At 36.7% G+C, this 19,575-nt stretch overlaps 1 protein-coding gene across 3 annotated transcripts in view; it reads right to left on the reverse strand.

Moving 5' to 3' along the window:
• Positions 1-8,611, reverse strand: part of LOC139741163 (heterogeneous nuclear ribonucleoprotein A3-like) — a 28,267-nt gene extending 19,656 nt beyond the window's left edge. For all 3 annotated transcript variants that reach the window (XM_071651756.1, XM_071651753.1, XM_071651755.1), the window contains exons 1-7: positions 8,480-8,611; positions 5,915-6,033; positions 5,068-5,212; positions 2,622-2,805; positions 2,057-2,152; positions 1,683-1,787; positions 299-436 (exon numbers count right to left, since the gene is read on the reverse strand). In XM_071651756.1, the coding sequence (XP_071507857.1) occupies positions 299-436; positions 1,683-1,787; positions 2,057-2,152; positions 2,622-2,805; positions 5,068-5,212; positions 5,915-6,033; positions 8,480-8,494 (802 nt within the window). In that variant the 5' untranslated portion in view covers positions 8,495-8,611. The remainder of the gene's footprint in view (positions 1-298; positions 437-1,682; positions 1,788-2,056; positions 2,153-2,621; positions 2,806-5,067; positions 5,213-5,914; positions 6,034-8,479) is intronic.
• Positions 8,612-19,575: the final 10,964 nt, after the last annotated feature.

The following is a 19,575-nucleotide window of genomic DNA, read 5'->3' on the forward strand; positions in this document are numbered from 1 at the left end:
AGGTTCATTTTTCAGATACCACTGGTCGCGCTGACGCTTTGAAGAAGTTTAGGGGAGGGTATATACAAACTATTGCATCAAAACTAGAGACAGGCAAGTGCATACACTTATATAGCATTTCCATGTTGATTTTATACAAGGGCAAATTCTGCTTCCCTCCCCTTTTAGATAAGCTCATGAAATAAAGATTACACAAAGAATACGATGATCAACTGTCCCTCTACACACATAACTTGGCTCTGAGTCGGCTAACTTTGTCAAAATTACGAAATTTAAGACTTCTGTACGAAATTCTCACCAGAGTTGTAGCCACCGCCATAGCCACCACCGCTTCCGCCTCCGTAGTTGCCACCGCCACCACCTCCGTAGCCACCGCCGTAGTTGCTGCCGCCTCCTCCGTATCCACCTCCTGGTCCACCATAGCCACCACCGTAATCTTGCGAAATAGTAAAGAAATGTCAGTGACACGGATGATCAAACCTGACAAGTTCTCATGTCTTATGCCACTTAACTTTTGACTGGCTCATATGTGCTTCCGACTGAGCATTTGCATAGTTCAAATACATCACAGCCACTGCTCCGCAGGGCTTGTGGTGACACTTGCTAACATGAGTTCTGTCAGATATGAGTTCTGTCAGATGCGCAAAGATCTCACATCCCTCACATTGATATAATGCCTTCAGCAAAGTTCACATCAGCAGCACAAAGGAAAATGACCGATCATATGCCAAGTTAATATCGTGGTCATCAATACTCCTTTCTTAATTTTTTTTTTTTCATTTCAAAGAAAATGAGAGAGCACAAGTGGTTTGATGGAACACAGCAATTGACATTGGAACATCACATGAGAGTTAAAATACTTTTTGTGCCTATCAATACAAAGAATCCACAGAATCCGCCCCCTCCGGTTTTAGCACAGCCAAAAAAGCCCGGCCTAATTAGGGTTAAACCATGTTTAAAGGACAAGTTCACCTTCATAAACATAACGATTGAGAGAATGCAACAATATTAGTAGAACACATCAGTGAAAGTTTGAGGAAAATTGGACAATCGATGCAAAAGTTATGAATTTTTAAAATTTTTGTTTTGGAACCGCTGGATGAGGAGACTACTACAGCTTGTGAGTCATATGCGTACAACAGTATAAAGAAAATATAAAGAAAATTCAACATATTTTCACTTTTTTTGCATAATAAAAGAGCACTTGACTTGCCTCTTTCTAAAGGCAGGGGGAATAATATTACCCATAACATTTGTCGGTAACGAGTCGGAGGAATGTGTACTTTTTTCATAAGATGAAATTTTGTGAAATTCTCTTTATATTTTCCTTATATTGTTGTACGCATGTGACATCTAAGTTTTTCACACACTGCAGTAGTCTTCTCATCCAGCGGTTACTGCACAAAAACTTCAAAAATTCATAACTTTTGAACGGATTGTCCGATTTTCCTCAAACTTTCAATGATGTGTTCTACTAATATTGCTACATTCTCTCAATCCTTATGTTTATGAAGGTGAACTTGTCCTTTAATGGCAGAATCCGCCCCCCTCTGGTTTTAACATAGCCAAAAAAGCCCGGCCTGATTAGGGTTAAACCATGTAAGTGAACTAATGATAGAGGGCAATAGACATATTACAGCTTAAAACAGAAAGGGTATGCATAGCTCTGAAGATCAGCATACCTCCACCACCTCCCTGGCCATAGCTGTTGCCACCTCCTGGACCATATCCACCACCGCCTGGCCCATATCCACCGCCAGGGCCGTAGCCTGGCCCTCCGCCATACCCTGTAAAACAAAGGACAAAGACATATTTCCTGGTAAAACCCAATCAAAATTGAACTTCAAATAGAAATTGACATGGGGTAATAAGAGAATTGAGGCATTGTCATGGCAGCACATAGTAAATTTTAATCAATTTAGCAAGCAGTGACTTTCAGAGTAGTTCTTGGAAAATTTTTGAAACATCAGTATTTATGGGCATAACTACAGATCAAAATCATGTGACAGAGAGGGTATCAACAGCTTTCTTCCTTTCCTTCTGTCCACACACTTACCTTGTTCCTCTCGCCTCTTGATGTCCTGCATTTCTTCCTTCGAGAAAGCCTTCTTCCCTTCCACCTTCTTGCCATTGATGTAATGGAATTTCTTGACTGTTGGTAAACAAAGAGGGTCATTTCAATCTTTCTGCACACAATTTTTTCATGACAAATATTCAACAACTTGCACTGTCAAAGCATAAAATCAATACCACTTTTAATATGAGCTTTCTTTTAAAAATCTTTATATAAGATAACAACAAAACTTAGATTAGTGTGTCAAAAAGTTCTTTGCACGGGCAAATCCTGTTATCACGAAGTCCTTGGGACCGGCAGCTTTCTATCAGTATAATGAAATTTTGTTATCAGAACAAATAAGCATATAGATGTATCTCATTGATATTTCTGGACCCTGAATTTTACGTCTTTGTATTGCAATTTTGTTGTAACAGTGTTTGTTTTAATGGGAACAAACTGCATAATAATGTCTCTATTCACTTACTCAAAAAGAAAAAGAAAGCGACAATGCAACAGAGCTCATTATAAGAGAGCGCATATTGGGAGGACTCTTTCCACAACTTACTGATGATTTGATCCACACTGTCAGTGTCATCGAAAGTGATGAAGGCAAACCCCTTGGCCAGGTGAGCACTGATCTCGGTGATGTTGCCGTACTGTGAGAAGTAGCCGCGCAGGTCTTCCTCGGACATGTCTTTGGGGATTCCGCCGATGAAACTCTTGAACGAGGGCTTTTTTGGTCCTTTCTCCTGTGAAGCGCATGCATGTCAAGGAAATGGACTTATCACTTATCAACACCACACATCAACATTCACTTTGATGTTTACACATGTTTGAAGAGTGTCTTGCCAAGTTTGTGAACTTAGCAAAGCTCATACCAAATGCTGTGTATGCCATCAGTGCAAATTGTGTTAGCTATGGCACCCCATGCACATGCATATACTGTATGTTAATCTTATATACAGATTTGGGAGAAACCCAGTACATTTCAAGTACCTTTTACTTTCCCTTTTCCCCATCTTAGGATAAGATGGCAAGTTGCCAACTAAGCTAGAGTAAAAAAAATGTAGCCAAATACCCTTGTCAGAGAAAACAAACAGTGACATTAGGCAGGGCTGCACATTAACCCATTTTTTTTTTCCTACTGGTCCGACCTATCTGCTGGACCAGTAGGTACCCAGTTTTTCCATCTCTTACTGGTCTATTCCTGAAAGAGTTACTGGTCCGACAGTGATTTTCACTGGTCAGGGACCGTCAGACCAGTGCCAGTGTGCATGTTGCATGAGGCATACCCTTTTCCCTGTACAATCTATTAGTTCAAGAATGGCGAGACTCTCAAGAAGCCTCCATGTATATTCTATAAAGACAATCTCAATCTGCACTGAAGCAAGAAGAGCAGAGTGCAACACTCTGCAATTTATGTTCAAGTCTCCTTTGATAAATTCAAGTGAACAGAATGATATTTGAGGTCTTTGCCCGCAACATTAAACTTAAAGGCATAATTTCCCATTTGCAGAAGAAACAAACACCCAGCATTAGTGCTTCAAAATAGTTCTAAAATGTGAGTTAGGGATAGAAACAGCCACTGTAAAAATTTGAATCCGTATTATCGATGTTAAGTGTCACTAAATACATAAAAACAGTAGTTATAATAAAAATGTTTCCAGACTAAACCGCCTACAGTTACGGTTTATTGAGAAAAACACTGATATCTCCTTATATTCTAGGCTTTATTGCGAAAATTTTATATACTGGGATGTTTTGTGGTACAACAGACCTACACATATGCATCAAATGTGATATTTTGAACATTTTTAAAATCACTGCTCCCACAGGTAAACTGGACCTTTAAAGGGGAAGGCTAGTAACTGATCAGTGGGAATCAGTGGAAATGCTTGGAGATGATTGTTCCAATCCTTATGGGATTCATTCAAGAGTTTATTGTATATCTATTGTTGTGTGAAAATGATTTGCTTCAGAATGGTCTCATATTCAAGTAATGTGCAGTTTAATGCTTCCAGGTTAGCGTCCCTGGCCAGTGACGCAGCATTAATCTGCACATTACTTGAATATGAGACCGTTCTGAAGCAAATCATTTTCACACAACAATAGATATAAAATGAACTCTCGAATGAATCCCATAAGTATTGGAACAATCATCTCCCAGCATTTCCACTGATTCCCACTGATCAGTTACTAGCCTTCCCCTTTAATCATGGCAGTGATTGTGATGGTGGTCATCATCACGTACACGCAGTGGCTGCGGGGATGTCCACAAAGTCACAACTCTCTCACTGGTTCTTGTACAACAAGGAAAAGTAGAAATTATGCGGTGCGTAATATATGTCCCCGCCGGAAGTAGCATTTTGTAGCAAAATGTACAATATAGGTAAAAAATCAAGGTCAAAGGTCAAAGAAGTCAAAGGTCAAAAATCTGTGTAAAAGTTTTGAAGCCCTCACCTAGTGCCATCACATAAAGCAAACAGAATCAAAATCGGGTTAGAAATGGCGAAGGAGTAGCCTTTTGTAGCAAAATGTACAATACAGGTCAAAAATCAAGGTCAAAGGTCAAAGATGTCAAAGGTCAAAGAAGTCAAAGGTCAAAATTCTGTGTAGAAGTTTTGAAGCCCTCACCTAGTGCCATCACATAAAGCAAACAGAATCGAAATCGGGTTAGAAATGGCGAAGGAGTAGCATTTTGTAGCAAAATGTACAACATAGGTCAAAGGTCACAACTGAAATTCTTTGTAGAAGTTTCAAATCTCCCATGTAGAGCTATCATATAAATCAAACAGAATCAAAATTGGCTCATAAATGACAGAGAAGTAGCAAATTGAACATTTTGATCACACACGGACGCACACACACACGGACACACACACGTACGGAGCCCGTTTCATAGTCCCCTGCTCGAACTCGTTCAGTGGGGACAATAATGTTATCACTAAATGTCTTATTGTGGATGAAGACGCATCAAACAGATGCAGCTGCATAACAATCAAACTACTCACATCCCTGGCCAGCGCTCGTCTTGTGTCAACATCTCGGCCATCGATGTTGTGTGCTTTCTCTCTCCTCGCCATCATCACCTTGTCTACTTCCTCTCTCGATGCGAATGTGACAAACCCGAAACCCTTGGATTTGTTCTTCTCTTTACTGCAAAAAGAAGAAAGGCAACATACAAGACATCATTAAGTTTCAAGGTGGATGAGCATAAAATGAGCTACAATTACACATGAGCACATGCAATGTAAGTCTATAACTTCTATAAATAGTAAGTACATTTCCAATACGATTTTTAATGTGCCTTCAACAATTCAATACTTTGTTGAAATTCTTCAGACATTATCCCGTTGAGGACAAACTGATTTTGCTACAACATGCATTTCCCATAGATACCTAACCTGCCCGAGTATACTTGGGACTTGTCCTCAACGGGTTAATATCAAAATGAATATGCATTTCCCCCCTTAAACAATGTTAACAGGACATGATTCTTTTTCTTTCTTTCTTTTTTAATTTCTGTTTGAAGATATGAAACGAAGGATCTGTGTATAAACCAGGACAGATTCTTATTTGCAGCGAGGCTCTAAAAAGGCTCCAATTAAACCTCTTATCTTTGCGACAGGCAAATAATAAAGCAAGCATGCACATTTCTGAAACATAAAATCTCTGTAGAAATAATTCGAAAAATGGATGATTGATTCTTTTAAATTTTTACACCAAGTTCTGAAATGAATGAACATAGGTTCTAAAAAAAAGAGAGAAATATTCAGGGACCAGATAATACCTAATGAGATCAACACCTACAGTACCATACACAATGAATACTCCAACTTCTGTTCAAGGCCGACTTACTCCTTAATGACACAGCAGTCTGTGATGGTTCCGAACTGCCCAAAGTGCGCCCGAATTTCATTTTCACCGGTGTTGTAGTTCAGCCCTCCCAGGAAGAGCTTCCTGTCTTGCTCCGACTCCTGCAGTGGGAATTAATATTTTTGTTGATAATGTTACTTCAGTTATATTCGTTTGTCCTACACATGCTGGTTTCATCATGCAGAATAAATGATCAGCTCTGTTGCGACAGGATGCCTTTCTGCAGCAGGGGCACTTTCATTAGGTAAAACAGCTGAAAATAAAGAGTGTCAAGTGTGCTTAGTCCCACTTAAGAATACAAGTGTGTGTTGTGTAATGTTCCATGAAAATTTCACTCAAATCTTGGATATTTCAAACAGTGTAGGCCTATTTACATGCGTTGTAACTTGTATTTATGAGATGTAGATTTTACTAGAATAATTGTGGCAGTATGCGGCCGTGAGCCTGTTCACAGCAGGTAAAACATATTCCGTAATATACGTTTAGTACAGCGACGTACTGTAAACGAGGAATGTTCGCGTGCATTTTAATTTCGCGAGCCAAGATGTGCGAAATTAAAATGCATGCGAAAGTTCTTGTTTACACTATATGCATTGAATGTTAAGAGGTAACTCGTGAAAATTTCAAGCCGCAAAATAGGCCGTTGGCTCCAATTTGCGAAAATTTTATGTCGCGAAAATATCATGTTTTACAGTAATCTATACAACTGTACATGCATACTGGTTGAATTATCGACTAGGACACTACCAATCTACAAAAAACCACTGATAATATGGGCACAATCTCCGACAAAAGTGAAATTTTCTCACCTACATGACAACATATCGCATCCAAAATTTTATTTTCGGTACTTCTAAACATCACACATAAGAAACAAGGGTCTAAAAAACTGGAATTTTTGTTATTTTCCTGATGTTCGTGGATTTTGAAAACATGTCCTCAAGTAAAATGAAACTTTTGCGAGCTGCTGTCTGTGGGCCGCCATTTTTTTTCTGGAAGTTGGTGACCACAAAAAAAAATCAGAAAAACACGAGAAAGACATCAACAACACCGCCAGAATTTCGATTCCCTGTTTGCAGTCGGTGCTAATGGTAATAGTTACATAAAACAAGCCACAAGGAGGCCAGGATATCAATGCAATTACAATGAATGGATCTTCAGCCAACTCGCAACTGTTGTCCTAACTACACGCAGCGCTGTCGCGAATCGCGACAGCGCTGCACCCCTTTTCCTTCGCGGACGTTGTTATCGCGCTTATATCGTTCACTGTTTCCTTCATGAATATCTTTATTAATCGTGGAAAACTAAAATATAAGGAACTATCGTAATCTATGATCATCATTCAATAACCGGTGTGCGATTTTTTGTTTAATTACGTCTAAGACTTACCGAAATCTATGGCTGAAATCAGGTCTGTAAACGTCCTTACTGCTTCACTCCTCATCTGCGTGTTATATGAATAGCATTCACTCTCGTATACTACAACGTAGGTAGTCGGAGATAGTCGGATGACCCCGACTCAAAAAGGTCAAATCATTGCCGGTGCAGCACGCACGGATCTACTGCAAGTTTTACGTAACACATGAAACGCACGGGCGCACGGGCGTAGGTAAAAAGCAACCACTTCTGAATGCGCATGCGTGGTAGTTTGTTGATTTTTTGAAGCTCTCGAAGGAAAAGATGCCACCGCACGATCTATACTCCGAAAAAATCAACAATAAGGTCTGGATACCAACAAAACGCCGAATTCAACTCAACAATCAGGAAAATATGCTGTAGGTAAGTGTTGCAATTATATTACTCTTAAAATCATACAAAATAAAAGGTATTTTATGTGATTTTGCCGTCAATAGTGACGGTCGGTTACAACGTTGAAACACTAACACATGTCAGACCCTGTTCACAGTGTCTGGTCAGGCTACTGTTGTCCGAGCAAAGCCAAAGGCCAGTTTATCCGTTTGTGTTTCACACGTGCAACCGCGTGATCATGACCTAACAATATTCTATTGTTACTGTAGCTCAGTAGCTGCAGTGCAACACAAATCCACCCAATTGCCCAAACATCAATGCCCATCCTGTTGTACCAAGTTCAAGTTGTAACGTTAGGCCTAACGTTAGTTGTCCTTTCCCATTCCAGAACGTCCTAACGTTAGGATTTCCTTGTGATGAGAAATCGGCTATGACAGGTATTCATGACATTAGACAGGTTTACAAACGTGGGGTAAGGCGAAAGCGTTGACATGTGTTTAACGGGGTTATAAATATGTGGATACAATTTACAAAGCAAAGACTTGATCTGTCCGGTGTAACAAGTTACACCTATTTATTTGATTTGTAAAGCCGTGTAAAATTATTGACCATTTCACATTGGCTCATACCAATGGCACTGTAGCTGTAGAACACCTCCACTTTAGTGAACTGATCACGTTCTTTGTTCAATTTCCGATTTGCTTTCGACATTGCTATCAACAGTTAATAGATAAAATCACGAAAATTCGTACTTAAAGTTTCGTAAAAGTACCCTAGGCTTAATGATATTTTACTTACGTTTCGGTCAGGCATTTTTAAGCGTACAAAGGATGCAAATAACAGGGCAAAATCAGTGAATCTTCACGCGTACTACCCTTCTCCGCAGAGGCAATTTGGTACACAGAGAGATAAGCAGCAGCTATACACACGCGAAGGTATGAAAGCACGGTAGCACGTACGTACGTCCCCACGAACCACACATGTCATGTAGACCAAGATGGTGGTGATGCCTTGAAATACAATGCACCACTATTATTATCAAAGGATGTAAAAAAGATGCGACTTCTGCGCAGTTTTCTGAGCAGATTTCCCCTTAGTTAATTGGCGTCACGTGATAGAGCGGCGCGCTGCGCACTAACCAATCGTGGATTCTAGATCATTTTTCTGGTTTGCTTTTGTCCAACCACAGAATCTTCCTGAATAGCCACGCTGTACACTGACCGGGTCATTTAAATTTTAAAGCCTTTGTTGTCCAGTTGTATGGCACAGCATGGACCATGTCTACAGCCAGCGACACGTCGCTGCGGCGGTCAGAGAAATGTACCTTTTGTGAACGACGTCTTTATTGTTGGTTTTTTGTTACTTCGTCTTACGTACGCTAAAGTAATAAAAAAAGAGAACTTTTTCAGATTCTATTCTGGGAAATATACAGTAGATGCGTTGTATGTGCGTTGCGTGTGGGGAAAAGCCCATCAAACAAGACACGATAATTATTGAATAATTATACTCTAGGTGCGGTAAATGAAAACAAAAATGTTTTGTGTATGTTCATATGAAAAACTCCAATGGAAAACAAAATACATAATATGTTTGATGCAGTCTCGAAAACTACTAAAAGGGATTTGCCAGCAATTAAACATCATGTGGTCGATCATCCCTGCATGCCGAAAGGAAGAAATAGAAAAAGTCGCTATCACTAAGACGTCTTTTGTGACAGATATTTTCTTTTCAAGTGATTCTCCTATCGCAATGCTGATTCAAAATCTATAATATCTGTATTTAATCAGAAGACATCTCTATCATTGTACCTACAATCAGGCAAGATGAAAAAAAAAATCCTTGTTCAGGAGATAGTTAATCTAATGGCGCTGGTTCATGGCACATGATTTGAAGTCAAGTTGTATAATCTATCTTCTTCTCTTCTTCCCCACCCCCCCCCCCACCCCCCGAGTTTCCGATGTTGGATGGAGAACTCTTTTGTTCTTTGTTCCTCAAGTCTTGACCGAGGCACGCAAACCGAACAATACCCCTGCTGGCATCCTCACTGGTAGGCCTATATGAACTTAATGACACTTATAAGGTATATGTAATATATATATATATATATATATATATATATATATATATATACACATTTATATACATATACATATATCCATGTGCACACACACATACATACACACCTCTTTTCATGGTGAACTAATATTTCATTAGATACTGTACAATGATGATGATATATGAATGACTAAACATTTTTTATGTAAAATTGGTGACACACACACATATATTAATATTATATATATATATATATATATATATATATATATACATTATATGTGTGTGTGTGTGTGTGATCATGCATATACATACATGTATATAATCATTATGAAGAGTTCCTTTCCAAAATGTGCCACTTTTGTCCACTTTTGATGATGAGAAGAAAAACCTCGATTTTCATTTCACACATAATTCTATCTAAAGTGCTTATATGCAATGATTTCAAGGTCCTATTTACCTTTGAGAGCAGTGATTTAAAAATGTTCAAGATATCACTTTTGATGCATATGTGTGTAGGTCAGTTTTATCACAAAACATCCACCCATACAAAATTTTTGCAGTAAAGCCTAAAATATATCACATGTAGGAATTGTTCATTCATGTCTTCCATTTTCCGACACATTCCCCATGTATTTTCAATGGAAGCCGGAATGTTAAAACCATAAAATTATGTCGCATTCACATTATCACTCCCCTGTCAAAATTACTGTTAGAGCAACTGCTATATGGAGTGGAGCATGTGGTTACTTGTTCTCATTTTATCATATGTGAGAAGAATCTTCTGTACCCCTAGCATTAAAGGTCCAGTTTACCCTTTGGGAGCAGTGATTTAAAAAAAAAAATAAAAATGAAGATATCACATTTGATCCATATGTGTGGGTCTGTTGTATCACAAAACATCCTACCGTATAAAATTTTCGCAATAAATCCTAAACTCTAAGGAGATATCAGTATTTTTCTTAATAAACCGTAACTGTAGATGGTTTAGTCTGGAAACATTTTTATTCTAACTATTGTTCACATTTTGTGTATTCAACAATACTTAACATCGATGGTACGGATTCAATTTTTACAATGGTTGTTTCTATCCCTAACTCACATTTTAGAACATTTTAAAGCACTAATGCTAAGTTTTTGTTTTATTTTGCAAATGGTAAATTATGCCTTTAATAGTCATTCTCTTTTGTTTAATCTTTAGTTTGGTCTTTAGTTGTGCCCGTGCTCCTCATCCTGTTCTTCACACTAGGCTTTTGTTGGGACCTACACTCAACAAGCTTTGCTTTTCAGTAGGTTCCACCGTATTTCTCTTTAGCATTCTTTTACTTATATTGAAAATGTCACATCGACTGCTATGTACTATGTTTGTATTTTTTCGTATACATCCAAGCTGAACATTCTGTATTATTATATTTTGTTATATTTTATGCATTTTCCATACGAAAATAAAATTGAAATTGAAATTGAAAATATAAGGAGACATCACTATTTTTCTCATCAAACCATACCTGTAGACAGTTTAGTCTGGAAACATTCTTATTATAACTATTGTTCACATTTTGTATATTTAACAATACTTAACATCGATTATACTAATTCAAATTGTTACATTGGTTGTTTCTATCCCTAATTCACATTTCAGAACTATTTTGAAGCACTAATGCTGGGTTTTTATTTCATCTGTAAATGGTAGATTATGCCTTTAATGTCCAAAATAGTACCCCATAACAGGATGAAGAAAATGTGCCTTGGAAAGATCTATACATATTCACACTTTTTATCTTTAAAGAAGTAATATTCTTTTGGATCTTGTGGGTTTAGCAGTGATTACACAACACATGCTGTACATATTTTCTTTTGTTTTTCAGTAGTTTTTGTGAGTATTTTCTGGGATAATTCTTTATCTCTACACATTCTCCTCATTTTTCCTCCATCTTTCCAAAGGTATTATATGCATAAAAATGAAACATTTCAGAGTCAATAATCAAATAATACGCGGGACATCTAAAAAGCTACACAGGCAGGAAAGCTAGCCAGCCTGGACTTACTCTGGACTCGGTCAAAGTAAGGTCAAGCATTATGTGCACACAGGATTTCTGATTGGATCCTGCTGGACTTAGCACCTTTTGGACCAAAACTCAATTTTCATTGATTTCTCCATTTTCTCACAAGAATTTCAATACTTGGAAAAGTTGATTGATAATGGGACTACATACTAAAAATAAATACACTTCTGTCAAAAAGTCCCATTTGATGAAAAATAGATTTAGCAAGAACTATTCAAATATATATATATATATATATATGAAGAGTTTGTTTGCAAAAACCGATAAGTCCATATTTGCCAAATGGAGATATTTGCGATTGAAGGTCAAGAAAAATAAAGAGGATAATAGGAAAATTTCTGCTTCTTTTGACCATAACTTCAAAAATATACCTTTATATGTAGTGACCAATATATCATTTAAAAGGTATTATTTTGTACTTAATGACAGAGATTGTACTTCAAAATCTTCAAAAATGGACTTATCTGTTTTTGCAAACCCTTCATATATATATATATATATATATATATATATATATATATATATAATTAAACATCACAAACACACACACACACAAATACCTTTTAAAGGGACAACAGTTCCTAAAAAATGTTCTTAACAGTTTGACTGAGGGTAGAAACTGGGAGTGTGTGTACTATCGGTGTGCATATTATGATGTGTGTGCCTGTCTAAGCAGTTTATCTGATTTGTGTGTATAAACCTATCAAAGTCCGGGGGAATTTGCTACAAAAATTCCCATCATGTAACTATCAAATTCACATCTCTTTTCTCTGCACATCTTAATTAGTAAACAAGCTGGAAATTTATAATAGCACATGTTATTCTTTATCATAAAACTTCACCGCCCAAGAACAGAATATAAAAGAAGTTCTTTTGCATATGTCGCCACCAGTTTGTTTTAAGCACTCCCTGTAAATGTTCAAACATGTACATTCCTTTATAGATTTAAAGAAAAAAATGCAAAGCCTTATTAATTCAGTTGATTTATAACACTGCTATACATCCATGTATCTACGTGTACTTATTTACAATTAATCCACTCTCCATGTTTGTAGTTAACAATGTTACCTATACCTGTTATGTATTTTGAATCTTCATGTAGAATGATTTTGGTTGACATGTTGTGACATTTGTGGTAATTTTGACATGTGGTTGCCATATTATGACATTTGTGGTAATTTTGACATTTGTGATTGACATGTTATGACATTTGTGGTAATTTTGACATTAGTAGGCGATTTTGACATTTGTGGGCTCTACAATTGCACTGAGAGGCTTTTGAAAATCCTGCCACCAAAATGACTGACGTGAAATTTAAAGGGCTAAATGAAAGATTTTTTTCACTCTACCTTGAAAAATACAAACAATGAATGAATATAGGCAACTATTATTATAACAAAGTCCTCGAGATCGGCACTTTCCTTTCGTAATATTGACATTTTGTAATAGCTGAACAGTAAGGAACATACAGATAATGTAGATGATAATTTTGAAACATGAATTTTTACTTCCTTGCAACAGGGAGTTTGTTATTACAGTGTTCGTTATAACGGGAGTGCACTGTAGTGTAAATCATCAGCATGTATCAACAAAAAGATAAAGCATTTAAAGGGATGGTATAGTATTGGTGGAGATGAGGAATGGGCTTTTAACTTTTTTTTGCAAGATACCAAGAAACCACTTATGAAGTACACAGCATACAATTCTAAGAGGAATTAAAAGTTTATTTGATGAAAATCGGTTCTGGAATGGCTGAGACATCACAAAACAAGGTAAACAAAGTGATCATTCCAAAGGTGGGTCTCATCTTTTATTCATTATTCATTATCATTTCCATTATTGCTCTGTTTTGGGTATCTCAGCCATTTCAAAACCAATTTTCATCAAATAAATGTCAAATACCTCTTGGAATTACATGCTCTTTCATATTTCATATGAGTTTTCTTATTATTTCACCAAAAAATGTTAGAAACCTGAAGTTATAGGTCTCAAACAAAACTATACAATCCTTTTAACCAAAGCAGTATAATTATGGTTTTTCTTTAGGGTTTGATAGGACAGCTTAAAAAAAAAGAAAGGATTAGTACTTTCTTGATTGATCACTTTGCATCAACTAGAGTAGCAATATGAATCACACATTCCTACAGAGAAAGGTCAATATAATTAAGATATTTATTTCTCTGTCATCTAACAGTAGTCAATATTGTCATATTGACAGAATTTGCATAGAAGCCCAATGACATTTAATGAAACTGTTGACTATAGTTCATATCAACCAATCATTACAAAGATTTCAACACCAGAAAGTGTGCTACTGATAATAGTGACAGCATAACCACAACTCAATATTACCAGAATCTACTATTCTTATTGATGATAGAGATGATTTTGATGTTAACATGAATCACTGCTTTTATCATTATACATATTATTATCATTATTAGTGATACTATGATTCTAGATATAATTATCATTAGCACAATCATAATCATACTTTACATCATTATCATTGTTTATACTATTGCTGTTATCACTACACAATTATATGTAATCTACTGCATTATCACAGCACTAAGGTTTTGAAATTATCAGTTAATTTGAGAAAATATACATGTATCACTATCCTAATTGAGATAAAACTTGTTACAATGAATATTGATGCATGAACTTGTAGTCACAAATCACGAGTACATGAAGCAAACACTACTCTGTATTATATCTATACAGGTTAGTCAACTACCAGTCAGAAAATTATCAGCCTGACCAAGTAATATAGTGGACAATTATTTTTCATGTTCTTCCCTGGGCAGAACATTTTGTCATGTTCCCTGTGTGTGGATCATTTTCAAGATAAACAATATGTGAAAATATACCAAACAATAGTATGATAACATTTTTCATCACTATCGTTAGAAACAATTCATCTTAAGCAATGCAAAAAATGAATGAATGAATGAATGAATAAATAAATAAATAAATAAATAAATAAATAAATAAATAAATAAATAAATAAATAAATAATAAATAAATAAATGCCTGAGTGACCAAGCATACAGAAGAGAATTCCACAAAATTAAATTTTTCAGAAGTACACATTCCCTCAACTTGTTACACTGACATACGTTAGTAGTAATATTCCCCCTGCTTTGTGGAAGAGATAAGTCAAACGTTCCTGCAGCTATGTTACAAACTTTTGTAGTCTTCTCATCTGGCAATGACAGCACCAAAACTTAATTAAAAAAATTATCCCTCTAGAATGGATTGTCAAATTTTCCTTTAAAAAAATCATTGGTGGGTCCTCTAATCATTGCTGTATTCTCTTTCCCCTTCATTTCTCCATATCATCTCAAAAATGTCACACTGTGCAAAACGGAAATACACATGCAATTACAACATTTAAAAAAAATAGAGATGTTGCTATGGCGACTGATATGCCTTCACCATATCACATTATTCTCCATAGGTCTGTTGTACATCTTGACAGTGTGAGACGACAGCTTCACGTGATTTGTAAAAAAAAAAAGAAGAAAAATATGAAATGATATATTTGAAAGTTTGATATACACATGCAATTACAACATTTAAAAAAAATAGATATGTTGCTATGGCGACTGATATGCCTTCACCATATCACATTATTCTCCATAGGTCTGTTGTACATCTTGACAGTGTGAGACGACAGCTTCACGTGATTTGTAAAAAAAAAAAAAAAAAAAATATGAAATGATATATTTGAAAGTTTGATGGCACAACCTCAAATGTGTTTCATGTTTATACATTCCTTGAACCAGATTTCATTTAGCTGACAACATTGCTGAGGAACTGGCCAGGGATAGAGACATATGGAGGAGGGTCACCCGAAGGAGCACAAGGGGACACCACGTCCTGTGCAACTGAGTCAAGTCAAGGCTACATTGTTCCAGAGAGCAAGTATTCGGGAATTTGAGCATTTTTACTAGGCCTTTGACCATTGCCCTTTGACCCCATGACTCCCATCTTTCTTCAAAATCAATGATCACAAACTGGTAACATCCCAGCTTCATGACAATACTTCGAGATCTTTTCAAAATATGGGGAAAAGTAGTGACCTTTTAAAATGATTATTTAACTTTTGTCACCAAGTTCCAAATTTTCCTTTCTTCCTCTGTGGCTGAGGCTTAAAAAGTTCACAAGAATGTTGTTCTTTCAATCATTTCAACCTGTCTGTCAGTCTACTTTCTACCTATTAACTTACCTTCCCATCTATCTATCTAGCTATCTTTATCTATCTTTCTATCTATCTATCTATCTATCTATCTGTCTGTCTGTCTGTCTATCTATCTATCTATCTTTATCTTTATACGAAAATACAAATTCAGCCATTTAAACCAACAATGTTTCTCTGACAAAAAGGCAGTTCTGGGGAAGACGTCATGAAAAAACAAAAACAAAACAAAACAAAAAACAATTCTGCCCGCAAAATCAGCAGAAAAGTAGACACATTATTTGCATTCCATAAGTCTTTCCGAAGGAAAACATACTTTCAAAGGGAGCACTGAAACCAAAGTAAGGTCATAAACTAACAAGGTGCCACATAGGTAATTTAGAATCAAAGTCACATGCGTGTGTTACTTATACTATCATTCGTCTTGTACACAAAGCATTAATAACTCGAGTAAAACATTTACCCATCGGAAGGAAATTTGTTCATCAAACTTACAAACTGGCATATTTTGGTGTACAACGTCAACAAGGAAGGCAGCTGCATAAACTATATATATCGCAGCTGCAGATGCTGAGTGACACTTTTGTGTGTTTGTTTGATAATGTACACAAGAGTAGGCACATCATCAATGGTCAGTACCAACCAGCAAAGGCCTACCTGATGCATTCACATGGCCAAGAGAGCTATTTTGAAAGGCCAAAAGGAGACTAAATTGATATAATACTTCAAATCAAGCAGTCACTTTTCTTGCTTTGCTCATATACCTACTCCTCTGACAAGTTGTCATTATCCATAAAAACAAACAAACAAAAAACAAACTTTAAATATCAGAATCTCAAGAGCAAACAAGCATATCAAAAATAGTTTACATAGTACAAACTGATAAGATAGTGTATAAGTTAATGGAGTCACAAAATGACCAATAAACACTCAAGGAACATCTCTGCACTTGAAATTGAGAAGAAAACATGTAAAACACATGTACGTGTAACACATATTTACAACAACAACAAAAAAAATGCTTACAGCAGCACAGAGCACCACCTTCCCTTATTAAAGCATCCAGATCACAAAATCAAATCTAATCAACTGTCACTCAGCCCATTTCCAAGCTAGCAATCCTGCAAATGCCATCAGTCACAATGTACTGAATGCAACATTCAAATGACACTTGCAAGTTCCATGCAACAGCGTGGAACACTGTGCTCATAATAAAACTCGTGTCAACATATAGAGAGAATGTTAGAGAGAGAGTTTGTACAACACACAGAGGTAGACAATCATATTCATACTATATTGGATGGCCATGAATGGGATATTAGGGAATATTGCATGAGTTAGGGCCAATATTGCATGAATCCAAGATGAGTGCAATATTGGCCCTTGTGAGTGCAATATTCCCTGGTATCCCATGAATCAATGCAATCCAATATAATTATTATCATCTATAATCATTATGTAGAGAAAGCATAAACCGCACAAAAGTGCCGTACTTCTACTTGTCTCTGAAGTTGACTCCGCACTGATCAGCACTGATAAAAGGAGTAGGCCCTATGCAACTAATGGCGTATAAAGCAACTAGCAAGATGTTTGCACGCTTGTGAATTGTAACAAGATTTCTTGCACTCAGCAAGTGCTCGTGCAACGGATGAGACAAAATAGGGTGTATCATTGAACAGCCAGTAACAATGGTAGCCTATGGGGAATTAATAAATTGGCCAACATATTTTGTTCATTACGCTCTTGTATAGAGCAGACAACAATACACATTTTTAACGCGCTGCTAGAATGTCCTACATACATGATAATAAAGGAGATTGTGGCAAGTGGTAGAGTACATACAAACCTTTATACCTTCTTGTACCGTGAATGCATCCCTACATTATTTATACATTACATCTGCTCCATACTTTCCAATTTGTATCCATTTCCATAGCCCATTCCTATCTTCCAGTGAAAACTACGGTGCCGTCTTATCGCTAATTTCTGTTGACCTTTGACCTTAGATACTCGTAGTAGTCCTTCTCCTATGATTACATTACACCTCTTCATAATGCCTTCCCTCCTTGCCCCATAAAAAGCACAAAAAAATAATAACATGAAAATTCCTACAAGACTGCCATGATCAAAACCCTCCGAAACCAATGCATTCATTTTCAAGTACCATTTAGCAGCTCCATTTTACATCTTACAGTCTTGACATCAAAGACCTCTCATTCGAACACAAAATACCCTATGGTTTACCATCCCATGCTGCTGTCCTGTATATTCATGATATGGTAGGCACTGTTGAATGTCCTGCCACTTTTCACACACATCAAATCCTGGTATCATTATAAACTAAATTATAATAATAATGATAAAAATAATGTCTTAGTTACCAAGGGTAGCCTCTTCAGTGTTGCCACTGCTCTACCAGAGGGCCCTGCCATTATAATCACCCTAGCGTTGTCCGGTGCCCATTTATACACATGGGTCAAGAGGGATATGGTGAGTTCAAACATCTTGTCCAAGGACGTACAAGCACTGGGCAGGAATCGAACTCGGGTCCTCCAATTGGGAGTCGGGAGTCTTATCCACTATGCCACAGCGCCCCCACCCATCCTGAACACCTGTTCCTGAATCTGGGTTACATTATGATTTCAATTCATTCGGTGCAAACAAACATCCTGGCAGTTTCTACTCCTTGTTCATCATCATGATGAAAAGCTGTCACGCTTAGCTGGGAGTGTGGAGCTTACAGACACACACAGCTCTCGAACGAAGCTCCCATACAGACTAACGATTTTTGTCAGGCAATCGTTTAGTAAGTCCGAAAATATATCTATCAACAAACATGTATGCATCTTTGACAAATTCTGTAAATTCTTTCACATTTCTTCTTCATCATAGTGAATGAGAAAATATATTTCCAAAATATTTTACAAAAGTCACTCTTATCAATTCAATGGTGTTCATCTCTAATCCCAAGGATGTGCGGAAGACTAGAACTTGGGCAGAACTTCTATATAAACACATACATTAGATGTGTAACTCCTCATCAATGACCAGTCCCAAAATAAAAGTAGCGTTCACATTTGCATAGGTAATTCCATCGGCAGTGTTTTACTTGTTTTCCACCCAGTCTGTGTTTTATCTCATATTCGTTGGGGTAAAGTCATATCAAAAAATAATTCATAGATTAAGGGCTAGTTTCTAGCTCTCTACATCACATCCACAAAACGGTCCTGCTCATAAGTACTGACTGACATTTGCAACATGAAATAATAGCACACAGTTTCTTGGCATAAATCATACTTGAACTAATACCATTCAAGATTTGCACAGACAAGCAAAACAAAACAAAGAGGTCGACTACTCTCCTTCACTGGTGACTAACTAAACAATAGTGACAAGGAAGTATTTGGGGGAAAAAAGTAAGAGAGAAAACAAAGAGTTGCACATGAGAATGGACAGACACATCACTGTGGTATTGTCTTTACTGAATAGAAATTCAAAGATGAGGAAAATATAGAAACAAGAACTTAAAAGTTGCATAATTTTACTGTTAACTATCTGTAACTCTCTAG

Source organism: Diadema antillarum, unplaced genomic scaffold, assembly GCF_040938485.1.
Source record: "Diadema antillarum isolate AM-2024a unplaced genomic scaffold, OU_Dant_1.0 seq00000908_RagTag, whole genome shotgun sequence".
Lineage (NCBI taxonomy): Eukaryota > Metazoa > Echinodermata > Echinoidea > Diadematoida > Diadematidae > Diadema > Diadema antillarum.